This window comes from Saccopteryx bilineata, chromosome 3 (genome assembly GCF_036850765.1).
Source record: "Saccopteryx bilineata isolate mSacBil1 chromosome 3, mSacBil1_pri_phased_curated, whole genome shotgun sequence".
NCBI classification, from domain to species: Eukaryota; Metazoa; Chordata; class Mammalia; order Chiroptera; family Emballonuridae; genus Saccopteryx; species Saccopteryx bilineata.
Window position 1 is genome coordinate 86,285,353 of NC_089492.1, and position 16,494 is coordinate 86,301,846.

At 41.4% G+C, this 16,494-nt stretch overlaps 1 protein-coding gene across 1 annotated transcript in view; it reads right to left on the bottom strand.

The window, feature by feature from the left end:
- Positions 1 to 16,494, bottom strand: part of RBKS (ribokinase) — a 105,921-nt gene that overhangs the window by 72,957 nt on the left and 16,470 nt on the right. The window contains exon 2 of the mRNA XM_066266798.1: positions 9,042 to 9,174. Coding sequence (XP_066122895.1) covers positions 9,042 to 9,174 — 133 coding nt within the window. The remainder of the gene's footprint in view (positions 1 to 9,041; positions 9,175 to 16,494) is intronic.

Genomic DNA, 16,494 nt, shown 5'->3' on the forward strand with positions numbered 1-16,494 from the left:
ACATTAAATTATTTTAAAAATGAGACTGTATTACTATTATTCTAATCAAAACATAACAACTCTGTTAATGGTTTGGTATAACTAATGGTGTTCAACATAATCATATATCCTGTTACTTTCATGAGAATAATATAGCCAACTGCGAGAGTATCTCTGCTTTAAGTGATTTAAATCGCATATCAGAGTGGCACAGATGACACACGCAATGTTACACCAAAAGAATGCCATCTTCTCTATTTCCCCACCCTCAGAACTTCTTACATATTCATTTATTCTTCTGGATTTATTTTTTAAAAGGTTGTGAGAAGTGAACACCTTCCAATCCCATTTGCTTATTTCTGACTCACATTTAAGCCTCTTCCCCAGTAACTGGAAACTGATAGCCAGAAGCCAGAAGAGTAGAACGGAAGCAAAGGTGTCATTCACAGCCTGCCATTGACACTGAGTGCAAGTGTCTTGAAATCTCACAGTGAATGATACAAACGAAAGGCCCTTGACATAATAAGCACTATTATAAAGGAATCTTCATAGGTATCTTTGGAGGCTTCCTCATTTTCCTGTCATATGTTGACTATCAAGTTGATATGAAAACTTTAATTGTAAGTATTTTGGCCATGAAGCAAAATGGTGCATATGGAAGTCAGGAAACCTGGAATCTAATTTCAGTTCTGCTGTTATCAAGCTAATTAAAATTCTTTACTACATTTTCAGCAAATTGTTCCTTCTGAGCCAGGCTGTAGGGTGGGACTGGTGTGCGTTATCTCTGGCAGGCAGAGAAACCAATAGTTCTAAACTTCAGCTGCTCATCAGTATCTCCCGAGGAGCTTATAAACATCTTGATGTCCAGGTATACACCCCAGACCAATTCAATCCAACCCTCTGCAGGGGGGGACCGTGGCGCACCCCCCAGGTGATTACAAGGTGTGGTCTCCGGTCGAGGACCACTGGTTGCAGGATTAAAGTGGGGAGAGTGTTTGTAAAGCTTTGTCTGTATGGAAGAAATGAAGAGGGAAAGCACAGTCTTGCCTGGTACGAGGTTGGTAAGTCAACTAAGTGGGAGTGCGGAGAAGTGTGGCCTGCAGAATGTGCTGGGGCGAGGAGCCATCGGGGTCCAGTACTGGCATGGAGGTATTGTGAAGCCCAAAAGACTTCTCTGGCTTGTGTTTGTTGACTCTAGTCTCATTTTGACATGGGCCAAGCTTGCTTCTATCTTTCTAAAACTCACATTTGGCAAAAATAGTTGGGTTTATGTTTTTCAGAGTGGTCTGCAGAGGCACTATCAACTTGACATTATCATCTATGTTAAAACCCTATGCGAGTACAACATATTCATATCTATTCCTTGCCTTCACTTATGAGAACTCAGAGGCCCTTTCCTCTCTCTTCCACTTAATCAAACCTCATCTGTTTTTCAAGCATCAGTGTAAGGCCTACCTTCCTATTTACCCCTCATTACTCTTTTTATTTCCAGAACTCCTACAGTATTCCTAATGGGTACTATATAATTAGGCATTTAATTAAATACTACCTTATCTTGTTTGCCTAAACAAGACTCCTTAAAGTCTAGTCTTCCTCAAAGTTTATTGGAGACTAGCTTAGTATCCATTTATCTGTCCTTAAGCCTTGTGCACCTTGTGCATTGAAGGTGTTCCATTAAGTATTTGATCACCTTTCCATTTTCCTTAGGCCTATTTATCATTCTTAAAGGGACACAATTAAAAAAAAAAAGGGAAACAATTACAGGCACCCATGTTGTTCTAGTTGTGGCTGAAGAAAGGTTTATCCAAGGTTTTGCTTCTCTTTTTTTCTTTTTTTAATTTTATATATTTATTTATTTTTTACAGAGACAGGGAGTGAGTTAGAGAGAGGGACAGACAGGGACAGACAGACAGGAATGGAGAGAGATGAGAAGCATCAATCATTAGTTTTCCATTGCACGTAGCAACACCCTAGTTGTTCATTGATTGCTTTCTCACATGTGCCTTGACCGTGGACGCTCAGCAGACCGAGCAACCCCCTGCTGGAGCCAGGGGCCTTGGGTTCAAGCTGGTGGTCTTTTGCTCAAACCAGATGAGCCTGCGCTCAAACTGGCGAGCTCGGGGTCTCAAACCTGGGTCCTCTGCATCCCAGTCCAATGCTCTATCCACTGCACCACCGCCTGGTCAGGCGGTTTTGCTTCTCTTAAAGGCACTCAAATATTCTGTCAGTGGCATCAGTGAAGTAACTCTGGACAGAGAGATTCCGGGAAAACTGCACAGTCTGAGGTAGGCTGTGTGTGCCTATTTCCAGGTGAAAGAATCCAAGTCATCTGTAACTATGGACAACCACTCACACGTGAGCTAAGGTAACTTCACAGAACCTGAGATGCTCTTAAGGGAATTCTATGCCTGACCTGTGGTGATGCAGTGGATAAAGCACCGACCTGGCATTTCTGAGGTCGCTGGTTCGAAACCCCGGGCTTGTCCGGTTAAGGCACATGTGACAAGCAATCAATGAACAACTAAAGTGAAGCAATTATTATTATTATTATTATTATTTTTGTATTTTTCTGAAGCTGGAAAAGGGAGAGACAGTCAGACAGACTCTCGCATGCGCCCGACCGGGATCCACCCGGCACGCCCACCAGGGGGCGATGCTCTGCCCCTCCGGAGCGTCGCTCTGCCGTGACCAGAGCCACTCTAGCGCCTGGGGCAGAGGCCAAGGAGCCATCCCCAGCGCCCGGGCCATCTTTGCTCCAATGGAGCCTCGGCTGCAGGAGGGGAAGAGAGAGACAGAGAGGAAGGACAGGGTGGGGGTGGAGAAGCAAATGGACTCTTCTTTTTTGTGCCCTGGCTGGGAATCGAACCCGGGTCCCCCGCACGCCAGGCCGACGCTCTACCGCTGAGCCAACCGACCAGGGCCAGTGAAGCAATTATGAGTTGATATTTCTCACTACCTCCTCCCTGCTCCTCTCTATATACAACCAATAAATAAAATCTTGAAAAAAAAAAAAAAGAGGAAATCCCAGGCTCAGTTCTACCCTGAATATTGTAGAGTTGCACTGTTCAGTGGAACTTTCTGCAATGATGAAACACTTAAAATGCAGCAGTGTGATTGAAGAACTCAATTCTAAATTTTATTTTAATTACATTTAAATCTAAATGGCCACACATGGTTAGCGGGTGCTATATTGGACAGCGCAGCTGTAGAGAGACATGAAGTAGGATGGGCGGTCAGGAGCGTGTCCCTCACTCACACACGGGGAAGGCTCTTTTTGCTTGGAGGCGGAGCCAGTCAGTGGCGTCCACAGTCCACAACAATGACCTAACGCCGAGGAGGGTAGCTTCAGTTACACTGTCATGGTCAACATCTATATTTCAAAATGTTTGAGGAAAGGACTGCTTGGAATCCTTGAATGGTTGAAAACCTCTAGTAATTCTACCCATCAACATATATCTGAGGTAAATAAAATATAGAGGACCAAGATATCTTATCTGAGGTCATATGGAATTGAATATTCTGCTAAATCACATACATGAAAATGGGTTACCAATTTTCAAAGTTAGAATATGTGAAAATGTAATTAATACTAAAACTGAGCTATGATTCAAGACATTTTGTGACTTTCAGTGCCTGAGGATCAAAATGAACAAGGGTTTAGGAGACTAAACTGTATTTGTTGTAACAAAACCCAGCAGTTGCTTTTTTGAATATATCCCTCATATTAACTTTTTAACTTTTCATTTGTGGCTTTATCATAAAAGAGAAAAGAAAAACATATAAAATTTAAGCTTGCTGATTGTTTAAATCCCAGGTAAATGATTTTACCTTAATAATGGTGTTTACCTTTAATATACAAAGTTAATGTTACAATTACCATTATCAGTCCTGCTTATCTGAGAGTGGTGGTGGGTTTGTGATATTCTAGTTCAGGGGTAGTCAACCTTTTTATACCTACCGCCCACTTTTGTATCTCTGTTAGTAGTAAGATTTTCTAACTGCCCACCAGTTCCACAGTAATGGTGATTTGTAAAGTAGGGAAGTAACTTTACTTTATAAAATTTATAAAGCAGAGTTATAGCAAGTTAAAGCATATCATAATAATTACTTACCAAGTACTTTATGTTGGATTTTCGCTAAGTTTGGCAGATGAAGTCTTTATAAAACAACTTACTATAGTTAAATCTTTTTATTTATACTTTGGTTGCTCTGCTACCACCCACCATGAAAGCTGGAATGCCCACTAGTGGGCGGTAGGGACCAGGTTGACTACCACTGAAGTTCTTCCATTCTTTCTATGTGAGACATAGTTTATTTATTTGGTTAGGGTTACTTATTTGGACTTCTGGCCAGGTGTACCAATCAACACAGCCAATTAGTTTTAGCCAGTTGTCTTTCAACATGGTTCAGAAAAGGACAGATTTCATTTCATTGTATTGTATATTACCTGGAAAGGCCTGGTGTCCCATAGTAATCTAACATGAAAGGTACCTTGTTGGTTAAGATGATGGGTACTCTAATACCCTGCTTTTCAAGCTGGGGCGAAGGCTCGGTTTTTTTTCTTCCATTTTTAATGCAAAGACTAATAATTTTGTAAAATATAATAACAATGAAATGAAAATAGTCATATAAAAGACAAGGCCTAATTTATTACTATTATATTCAACAGTCATAAAATTACTCTGTCAAATTGTAATAAATATTTGTTTACTCTCAATTTCTGTACTGTCTAGTCTAGTGACAGCAGCCTGGCCTGAGGACCAGTCTTTGAGCAGCATTGCTTTCACATAACCTTCTGTCACAGAACTTCAGACCTGACCACTTGGAAAGGAAATGGCTACTTGTATTAGAGAGTTTGTGTCACATCTGAAGGAAGCATGATCAGGTAACTTCTTGGAGGTCCTCCCAGTTTGCTGACATTTTTTTTTTCAATTTCCCTGAATATATTTTCTTTTTTAAAAATTTTATTTAAAAATTAAATTTAATAGGGTGACATTGATCAGTAAGAGTACAGAGAGTTCAGGTGAACATTTCTATAGCATTTGAACTGTTGATTGAGTTGTATGCTCATCACTCAAAGTCAAATAATTTTCTGCCACCATATATTTGTCCCTCTTTACTCCCCTGTCCCCAACCCTAACCCCAACCCTAACCCCTTCCTCTGGGTAACTGCTTTACTTTTACCTATGTCCATGAGTCTCAGTTTTATAGTCCATCTATGTGTGAAATCCTACAGTTCTTAGCTTTTTCTGATTTACTTATTTCACCTACTATAATGTTCTCAAAGTTCATCCATGTTGTCATAAATGGCAATATATCATCATTTCTTGTGGCTGAATAGTCTTCTGTTGTGTGTGTGTGTGTGTGTGTGTGTGTGTGTGTGTGTGTATATATATATATATATATATCACATCTTCTTTATCCAGTCCTCTATCAAGGAACACTTTGGTTGTTTTCATGTCTTGGCCACTGTGAATAATGCTGCAATGAACATGAGGGTGCATGTATCTTTGCATACCAATGTGTTCGAGTTTTTTGGGTAGATACCCAGTAAAGGGATTGCTGGGCCATATGGTCACTTAGGTCCATGTCTGCTCATGGCTTCTTTCTTTTCTTTTTTTTTTTTTTTTGTATTTTTCTGAAGCTGGAAACGGGGAGGCAGTCAGACAGACTCCTGCATGCGCCTGACCGGGATCCACCCAGCACGCCCACTAGGGGGCGACACTCTGCCCATCCAGGGCATCGCTCTGTTGCAACCAGAGCCACTCTAGCGCCTGAGGCAGAGGCCAAGGAGCCATTCCCAGCGCCTGGGCCATCTCTTGCTCCAGTGGAGCCTTCGTGGCTTCTTTCTACCTGCACAGGAAGCAGGGTCTCTGGGCTCATATTGGGCCAATACATCTGAGCTCTTTACTCTACCATAGTCCCTCTGAGCTACCATTTTTTGATGTTTAGAAATACCTTCCTCCTCTCTAACATTTGACTTTAATGGAAGGGAGGGGAAGGAAATAAAATCAGGTAAAGTCCTATGAAAGGTGTCCTAACAGATTCTTTGCCCTGCCAAAAAGATCTTCATTTTCTATGATATCGCCTGGATTCTTAATCTCAAAATATCTCCAATTATCCTTGGACTATAACTTTGGCCCATGACTCAATTAAGTACTGACTACACAACTCTTAACTACTTGAAGTGTTTCATTATATACATTTCACTGTGTTCATATTGATGGACTCCTGCTTAACAGTCCTTGCCACAATAGCTTGACAAATACCTCTCCTCAGCACAACATAAGATGTTTTGCACATGCCATAAGTCTTACTTCATCAGAGCTTGAATTTAAGTTTGTTGCAGGACAATAATAGGTAAGTTAATGTTGCTAAGAAAACCATAGTAAATTTACTCTGGTTTTTTTTTTTTTGTTTTTTTTTTTACATAGGCAGAGATAGACAGGGACAGACAGACAGGAACGGTGAGAGAGATGAGAAGCATCAATCATTAGTTTTTTGTTGCGCGTTGCGACTTCTTAGTTGTTCATTGATTGCTTTCTCATATGTACCTTGACCGCGGGCCTTCAGCAGACAGAGTAACCCCTTGCTGGAGCCAGCAACCTTGGATCCAAGCTGGTGAGCTTTTTGCTCAAGCCAGATGAGCCCGCGCTCAAGCTGGTGACCTTGGGGTCTCGAACCTGGGTCCTTCCACATCCCAGTCTGACGCTCTATCCACTGCGCCACCACCTGGTCAGGCTCTGTTTTTTTATTTAGTTAATCATTTTAGAGAGATGAGATGAGAGAGAGAGAGAAAGAGAGAGAGAAGGGGGAGGGGAGGAGCAGGAAGCATCAACTCTCATGTGCCTTGACCAGGCAAGCCTGAGGTTTCAAACCGGCGACTTCAGCATTCCACGTTCACGCTTTATCCCCTGTGCCATCACAGGTCAGGCCTACTCTGTTTTTCTTTTGTTCCATTTGTTCAGTTTTACCTTGAGTAATTTCATGATTTTGGTTGCTACTTAGACTTTATCATCTTTAAAAAACTGCCATAAAGCAGCTTGGCTAATTTGCTTAATAAAAATATATTTTATGGCCTGACCTGTGGTGGCGCAGTGGATAAAGCATTGACCTGGAAATGCTGAGGTCGCTGGTTCGAAACCCTGGGCTTGCCTGGTCAAGGCACATATGGGAGTTGATGCTTCCAGCTCCTCCCCCTGTCTCTCTCTCCTCTCTCTCTCTCTCTCTCTCTGTCTCTCTCTCCCTCTCTCTCCTCTCTAAAATGAATAAATAAAATAAAAATTAAAAAAAAACCTTTAAAAAATATATTTCATTCTTGAAAGAAATATGATTAATGGATAACAGTAACTTCCACTATAAAACAGATTTTAGGCCCTGGCCGGTTGGCTCAGCGGTAGAGCGTCGGCCTGGAGTGCGGAGACCAGGGTTCGATTCCCGGCCAGGGCACATAGGAGAAGCGCCCATTTGCTTCTCCACACCCCCCCCTTACTTTCTGTCTCTCTCTTCCCCTCCCGCAGCCAGGGCTCCATTGGAGCAGGGATGGCCCGGGCACTGGGGATGGCTCCTTGGCCTCTGCCCCAGGCGCTAGAGTGGCTCTGGTCGTGGCAGAGCGATGCCCCGGAGGGGCAGAGCGTCGCCCCCTGGTGGGCAGAGCGTCGCCCCTGGTAGGCGTGCCGGGTGGATCCCGGTCGGGTGCATGCAGGATTCTGTCTGACTGTCTCTCCCCGTTTCCAGCTTCAGAAAAATACAAAGAAAAAACAAAACAAAACAAAAAAAACCCCAGATTTTATTTTTCTTGTACAAAGTCTAAGAATATTAAACAATTTGTTTAATCTTAAATATTTATAAATCCGTATCTAAATGTACCAGGTTATCTAAGCAAAGTAACCCTGCATAGGTTTTAGCTGAAGCCATTTTTTATCTCCATACAGATACCCAGGTAAAGTCCAGTATTAGAGGAAAATAACTTAGAGATAAGCAAATCACCAGTTTAAAAAAATATTTATTTTTAATTGAATTTATTGGGGTATAGGTTTAGGTGGTGTGCAACTTAGTAAAACATCATCTGCATACCACATCGTGCGCCCACGGCCCCAAGCATCAGTCACGTTATTAAAACAAGTTTCCTAAAGCTGTGTTGTTGCAGTAAAACCTGCTAAAAACAGGATAACTCATGCTGTTGTTTAGAAACTGGACTAGATAAACCCATCGGAGCAGACTAATTCTTCTCGGTTCTCATGTTCTAGTTATAAACTCATTCAATTCAGGAAACACAGCATTCAATTATTTGAGGACTGCTACTTCCCAGAAGATTCAGTAACATAGAAACTAACATTAAAAACAAGGAAGATTACTCTTTCCTATTTAAATCTTCCAAAACAGTGACCTTCTAAAAGCATTACTGGTGTTCAAGGGGGTGAACACACAGTACAGCATACAGAGATGTAGAATTGTGCAGCTGAAACCTATACGATTTAGTTAACCCATAAATTCAATTAAAAAATAAAAGAATTAAACAGGTATTCAAACAAGTACATGTACAAGCATGTGTACAGCAGCACTGTTCACAACAGCCCAAAGGTGGAAGCAGCACCGGTGTCCATCAGCAGATAAATGGATAAACAAGTCGTGGCATATACCATGAAATATGATTCAGTCACAAAAGGCGTGAAGTACCGATACAGCTATAAGGTAGATGAACTGTAAAAACATTATGCTAAGTGAAAGCCAGACACAAAATGTCACATATCACATGATTCCATTTATAGGAAGTCTTCAGAAATAGATAAATCCATAGAGACAGGATGGAGGCTGGTGGTTGCCAGGGGCTAAGGGGAGGGAGAAATGGGGAGAAACTGCTTAATGTAAGGAGTTTTATTCTGGAATGATGGAAGTGTTCTGAACTAGATAGAAATGGAGGTTGTACAACGCTGTCATTGTACTATGATGCCACTAAATTATTCACTTGAAAATAGTTTAAAAAACTAAAAAACAATGAACTCAAGCCTTAAAACCATATTCTTACCTTTAGAACCTTCTCCACCGGACTTGACACTTACCTTGCACACCATGGACGTCTTCGCTCCCAGCCTAGCAGCTTGGACACACTGGTTGGCACCTTTCCCTCCAAAGCCAATGAAAAACTTATGTCCATGGATGGTTTCTCCAGTTTTTGGCAAACGAGAAGTAAGACTATATCATGATGTAAAAAGAGAAGGAAAAAAAGAAACCCTTTGGTAACCGTAATCAATTTAAGTTCCTCAGAAGAGCACGTTGATGGAGCTTTAAGCAATGTGAGCTGCAGGCAGAAGCAGGGAAGAGCGCCTTTGCCTTCAACACAACATAGTAGTTTGCAGCACTTTCAAGAATGCGTCTGCTTGGCAGAATTCCTCTCTGCCCCCTGCCCTGTGCTACTGCAGCTCTACGTCGGATGACAGTTCCTAGTGTCTGTACTGCGTCAGGGTTGTCAATGGCTGCCTGTTGTCCATCTTGGGGAACTCTCAGAGGAAAGTAACATCATATTGTCCTTTCTCAATGCCCAGCACAGAGCTTTATTCACAGTGGGACTTAATAAATGAGAATAATTTAATGTGTGTTTCTGTCCAGCTTTATCTGGTCGCTTTGATAAGAAGCAGGAAGCATACCAGGATTCTGGTGATCGTGTTCAGGACCTGAGGAGAGGAGAGAAGTTGCAATTCCAGACCCCGAAGAACCTGGGTGGGGGTGGGGGTGGGGGATTTAGATGGCAGGTCCAGGTTTTTGCCCTAATCCATAGTACATATTACCCATTTCATGCTCTGACTCAAAAAGAGCATCTATTTTAAAATTTTAATTCTAAAGGGCTAAGTTTAGTTTAAAATTTTTACTATAGAAAAATCCAAACATATAAAACTAGAGAAAATAGTTTATCGATTTCCCCTATACCCATCACTCAGCTTCAACTATTGTCAACTCATAGCCAACCTTGTTTCAGACTGTACCTTAATCAGCTTCTGATTAAGGAGCAAAGGATTTTTACTGACATGTTACTGAGCCAAAAAAGTAGGAGTAAAAGGTTTGTTTGATCAGTACATGATCTTCGTAGCATAAAAGGTGGAAGATGTGAGGAAACAATCTCTGAAGGACAGAAGTCTTTAAAATGGAAAGGCGTTCTGGGTGGCGGGGCCAGCAAAGAAGATGGGCTCATTGGCATGGGGATTGGTTGGCCACAAGAAGTGGGGCAAGGGCCTGATGAAGCAGATGGAGAGATGGTAGGTGTGACCAAAAGGTTAATTAGCGTTAGGCAGGCAAGGATGGCCAAGAGCGAAGTTCACAATGGTAAACTGACTGAGAATCTACTTTGTCTAAGTAGATTAAAAATTTATGTTCATACTAAGAGACATTGACAAGAGTGTGGTCGTTACGGGGGGGAGGGGGGAATGGGAGAGGGATAGGGGGTGGGGAGGGGCACAAAGAAAACAAGATAGAAGGTGACAAAGGACAATCTGACTTTGGGTGGTGGGTATGCAACATAATTGAACGACAAGATAACCTGGACTTGTTATCTTTGAATATATGTATCCTGATTTATTGATGTCACCCCATTAAAAAAATAAAATTATAAAAAAAAATAAAAAAAAATTTATGTTCATTTCCCACATAGGCTGTGATTTATCTGAAACCAGTATCTTACTATATTAGAGTAACAGAAAAATGCCAGTTCCTACAGGTCACTAACAGCCTGTTTGTAATGGATGTGATATGACCGTTGATGAGAACATATGATTGTGTTAATAAAGACCAAGTTAAACCTGTGAACCTTCCTTAGGTAGTGCTAAAAAGTCTCAATAATTTGAGCTAAACTACTCCATTCCCGAGCACCGCATTGTCAACTATGGTTATTTGAGATTCAAGACATTCATCAATAATTTGAAAACATCCCACTCCTCTCCTCCCCTTTTCAATTCTATTTTTATCTTGGATTCTAAATGCATTTATAGTACTGATGAAAAAAAATATACATCTACAAGGTTCACTTCTGAAAAAGGTACTCAATCAAGAGAAAAATGGTTTTAATGTAATGTTATTATCCTGTCATTTAATTTAGCAATGACAAGTGATGATGAGATTTTGATTTGCATCAGAAATCTTAAACATTTTAGGGTTCTGTTATGAACAGGCGATGATGAGTAATCTGTGTGATTGAGTAACTGAATTCTTGGCTTATTGATGCCGCTACAAACAACATTCACAACAACTTTAAAAAGAAAAACTATCCAATGTGGCTAAAAACAGGACAAATAGTTTAATTAGTAAGACTGTCACTAAAGAATCTTATGACTTCCACTATATTTATACTTAGATCTGGGTCACAATCTATTGGTTTGAGTCAAGTGTATTTTTTATTATCAACTGTGGGAAATCATGAAAAATATATCACCATGGGATGGTGATATATTTTTGGGATGGTGATATATTTTTGGGATATTATTTGGGATGTATATGTATGTGGGGGAGGGTATGTATGTATCTGATGTAGGAGCAGATGGCTGGGATTTAAACAAAGTACATTAACACAGATACTGTACTGAGTTAGCCATTACTGGAACTCCTCACTCCTTTGGAATTCTATATATTTTTCTTTTCTTTTCCTTCTGCATCTTTGCCCTACTCTTCTGTTTCTTCCTTCAGTTGTAGATTTTCCGTGCATGAGGTCAGAGACCAAGTCTGTAGTGGTCCCCATTTTTCCCCCCTTTTTTAAGTGAGAGAGACAGAGACAGAGATAGACAGACAGGAAGAGAGAGAGATGAGAAGCATCCACTCATAGTTGCAGCACCTTAGTTGTTCATTGATTGCTTTCTCATATGTGCCTTGACTGGGGGGTTCCAGCTGAGCCAATGACCCCTTGCTCAAGCCAGTGACCTTGGGCTCAAGCCAGTGACTTTGGGATTCAAGCCAGTGGCCTCTGAGCTCAAGCCAGTGACTCTGCTCAAGCCAAAGACCTTAGGGTTTCAAACCTGGGCCCTCAGTGTCCCAGGTCAATGCTCTATCCCAGGGGTCCCCAAACTACGGCCCACGGGCCACATGCGGCCCCCTGAGGCCATTTATTTGGCCCCCACAGCACTTCTGGAAGGAGTACCTCTTTCACTGGTGGTCAGTGAGAGGAGCACTGTATGTGGCAGCGTCGCTCACATACAGTAAGTACTACTTCCAGTGACGCGGGACACATGCATCACGGCTCTGGAAGCGCGTCATATCACTTGTTACGGCTAGCAGTGATAAATATGGAACCGGACATTGACCATCTCATTAGCCAAAAGCAGGCCCATAGTTCCCATTGAAATACTGGTCAGTTTGTTGATTTAAATTTACTTGTTCTTTATTTTAAATATTGTATTTGTTCCTGTTTTGTTTTTTTACTTTAAAATAAGATATGTGCAGTGTGCATAGGGATTTGTTCATAGTTTTTTTTTTAATTTTTTAAAAATTTTATTTATTCATTTTTAGAGAGGAGAGAGGGAGAGAGAGAGACAGAGAGGGAGAGAGAGAAGAGAGAGACAGAGAGAGAGGAGGGGGGAGGGGCTGGAAGCATCAACTCCCATATGTGCCTTGACCAGGCAAGCCCAGGGTTTCAAACCGGCGACCTCAGCATTTCCAGGTCGACGCTTTATCCACTGCGCCACCACAGGTCAGGCTGTTCATAGTTTTTTTTATAGTCCAGCCCTCCAACGGTCTGAGGGACAGTGAACTGACCCCCTGTGTAAAAAGTTTGGGGACCCCTGCTCTATCCATTTCACTATCACCTGGTCAGGTAGTCCCCATTTTATCTATAGTGCCTGTCACACAGTATAGAGTCAACATATTTGCTGATTGAACAAATCTTTGTTAAATGTCTCTCCTTATATTTCAAGAGTAGTAGAATATGCCACCCCACTTTATGACTGTAGTAGTTCAGGACACAATGCCCCAAAATAAGCCGCTTTGGCATATTGATGATTTTGAGCTGTGGGCACCTGAGAAACAGCAAATGCAGTGAGGGGCTTTTTTGGACTTCCCCTCTCTGCCTAAAGACAGAGCCCCCAAAAGGAACTCAATTGTCACAGATCCTCTCCCCAGGAGTTCCTTCACCCAGGGAAGACTGACTCTTGTCACAGCAGACGAACTTGGTCACAAGCAAGCATACCTCCCATTTCTTCCAAGGGCCCATTCATCTTTCCTAAAAGTAATTTACTCTTCCAAAGCCTACTTCCCTATTAAAATGGTATTTAATCTTGAATTTGAAGTCACCTTGGGAAGTTACTCATTTTTTCCTGGGTTCCTCCCATATATATCTGAGGGATAGATGTTAATAGATTTTTGTTTGTTTTTCTCTTGTTAATCTTTTTTAAAGTTTTTTTTTTTTTTTTCAGAGACAGAGAGTCAAAGAGAGAGATAGATAGGGACAGACAGACAGGAATGGAGAGAGATGAGAAGCATCAATCTTTAGTTTTTTGTTGTGACACCTTAGTTGGTCATTGATTGCTTTCTCATATGTGCCTTGATGGTGGGGCTACAACAGACCGAGTAACCCCTTGCTTGAGCCAGCAACCTTGGGTCCAAGCTGGTGAGCTTTGCTCAAATCAGATGAGCCCACGCTCAAGCTGGTGAACTCGGGGTCTCGAACCTTGGTCCTCCGCATCACAGTCTGACGCTCTATGCACTGTGCCACCGCCTAGTCAGGCTTTTTTTTTTTAAAGGTTTCATTTATTCATTTTAGAGAGGGGAGAGGGAGAGAGAGAAAGTGAGAGAGAGAGAGAGAAGGGGGAGGAGCCGGAAGCATCAACTCCCATATGTGCCTTGACCAGGCAAGTTCGGGTTTTGAACTGGTGACTTCAGCATTTCAAGATTGATTTATCCACTGCGCCACCACAAGTCAGGCTAATTTGTCTTTTAATACAGAGGTCTTATCCAAGAAATTAGAAGGATAGAGTGACAATTAATTTTCCTTTCCTACATCTCTTTCCCATGTCTCCTTGTGTAGTCTCCATTCAGGCTGTGGAGGTGCTGATGAATGAGGAGGAGGAGGAGACTGGCAGGAATGACTGTTCAATTGTGTGGCAATGACAATTCCATGTTTTACCAGGCTGTGCCCGCTGCATTCCCAATATCAGCAGCATTCCTCTTCTATAAGCAAGAACTCTAATAGAACTTGTAATAGAATTCCTTCATTAATGCACTAAATCAACAAATGCCAAATCAGTGTTTTCCAGTGTACCTCCTATAGGGCAAATCAACTTGCTGACGATGAGGTAAAACCCAACCATGATGCAAGTAATACATGAGCTGGAAAAACATGTCACAGAACAAGATTAGTATGATATGATTCATGTTTTGTTTTGTTTTTAAACTTTTTTTAAATTTTATTTATTCATTTTTAGAGAGGAGAGAGAGACAGAGAGGGAGAGAGAGGAGAGAGAGACAGAGAGAAGGGGGGAGGAGCTGGAAGCATCAACTCCCATATGTGCCTTGACCAGGCAAGCCCAGGGTTTCGAACCAGCGACCTCAGCATTTCCAGGTCGACTGATTCATGTTTTTTAAAAGAAAAACGATATATGTATTTGGTCTCAGATCATATGTAAATGGATAGTCAATGAAATGTCAATGACAAGTATCCATTAGTAGAGTGGGGTGAGGAGCAGTGTTCATCTTTTACTTTATATACTTATGCATGGAAGTATATGCAACAAGAATAGACTTTGTTATGGGAGACCACTTGTTACTACTTCAGTATTATGACCTCCCTGCATTTTCTTCCAGCCACTGGTTCTTCCTGGGCTCTGGCTGGCTTCTTGCAGGTGCAACCTAACAGCATCTCGCCAATGCCACTCTTTCCACTCCTGGGTTTCTATTTCAGCGGTTTTCAGGCTGTCCTGCAGGATTGAGCAACCAGTTGCCCATAGGGGTGACCACCTTGAACATGTCCAGCATCTTTAATAGGCTCTTCCAACTCCTTGCTTCACTTTCCCTGTCCCTTGCGTTTTCCCTCTGGACCAGAGTCCTGAATAGAGTATGTGCACTTAAGCCTTTGTCTCATGCTCTGCTTTCTGTTGAAACCACACTAAGATAGTCTATTCCTTATTATTATTTTTTTTTATAGTAGTAAATGGCGAGTGGAAAGTGTAGTGGAGAGCAACTAGAAAGTTAGTTACAAACAGGCAGCATTTCCAAATTATAAATTCTAATTTTCTTTAAATTAGGCTTTCCTATCTTTTCTTTAAGGAAATTGTGAAATTAAGGTCAGGATCAAGGAAGGGCCTGCTGAAGCAGCATGCCGTGGATGAAAGCATTACTATGAACGCCTCAATTCAAACACGAGGTTTAGCAAGGTGCCAAAGACAGACAGTGCTCAGAGAAGGAAACAAAGAAAGCAGTACTGGTAGAAATACACCGTTGTTACCATTTAAAAATTTAAAATAGTGTAAATTTCTGAATGATGGAGAAAATTCAAACAGAGAAAACCAGTCATAAGAAATATATTTGAATTTAAGACATATTTGTTGCTTTAAAAAGGTCATGGCATTTTAAAGCTGAATTGAACAGAAGGAAACACTGATAGCTGTATATAGATGGCCCCAGTGTCCTGGGCCGTGAGAGGCTGCGGGGTTAGAGCCTTGTTGTGTGAGGCAGGAGGCCTGAGCCACTTACTGATTATATTACCTCTGACAGCTCTTCCCTCTTTGAACCAGCTTCTTCTCTTGCAAAACAGGTTTAATAATACTTGTCAACTCCTTAAATGCCTGCGTTTTTGTGCTCTGAGTTATTTCACTGACAGGTGTTAGCAGAACAACTTATCATTGCTTTTAACTTCTTGACAATGATGTGCTTGTTACAGATGCTCAGAGATGATTCATAGCAAAGGAAGGAATGACCTGGTGAAATACGGTTTCAACCAAAAAGGTCAGACTAATACTGGCTGCAGCCCAAAGTCAGGCCAGACGCTGTCTTTTGGCTTTTGCACCCCATCCTCTCTTCTGGCTGCAAGCTTCTGACACACTGTACGACTGAAATAAGGATCGTACTATTAGTTATGACCCAGTTAAAATTCAGTGTGCTCGTTTATTATTCCTTCTGCCCGTGCTCTTCAACCATATCTGTTCTTTTCAGCATTTGTGTATGTCACATCTACAAGGATGAGAGTAACTTTCAAACCAAGTCAGAGTCTATTTCTACCACTGTAACAAGAATTTAGCTTCCCAACTAAAGCTTCATTCTGTGCTTCCTAACCCTAAATTTACAGACATGTATAATTTATTCTAGGAAATTAAACATGAAATAAGCTTGAAACAGTTCATAACAGAGTTTGATTTCCTGCCAATCTTTTCCTAGCTAACAAGTCTATGGCTAGAAAGTCATTTTGTTTAAAAATGTAGTTACTCTTGAATTTATAGAACAGAAAAACAATACTCTAACCAGAAGTGGCCAGCCTTTCAGGGTCGAATCCTTGACCCTTATTTATCAAAATTTTGTTTATATGTGAATAGCTACATTAGGCAC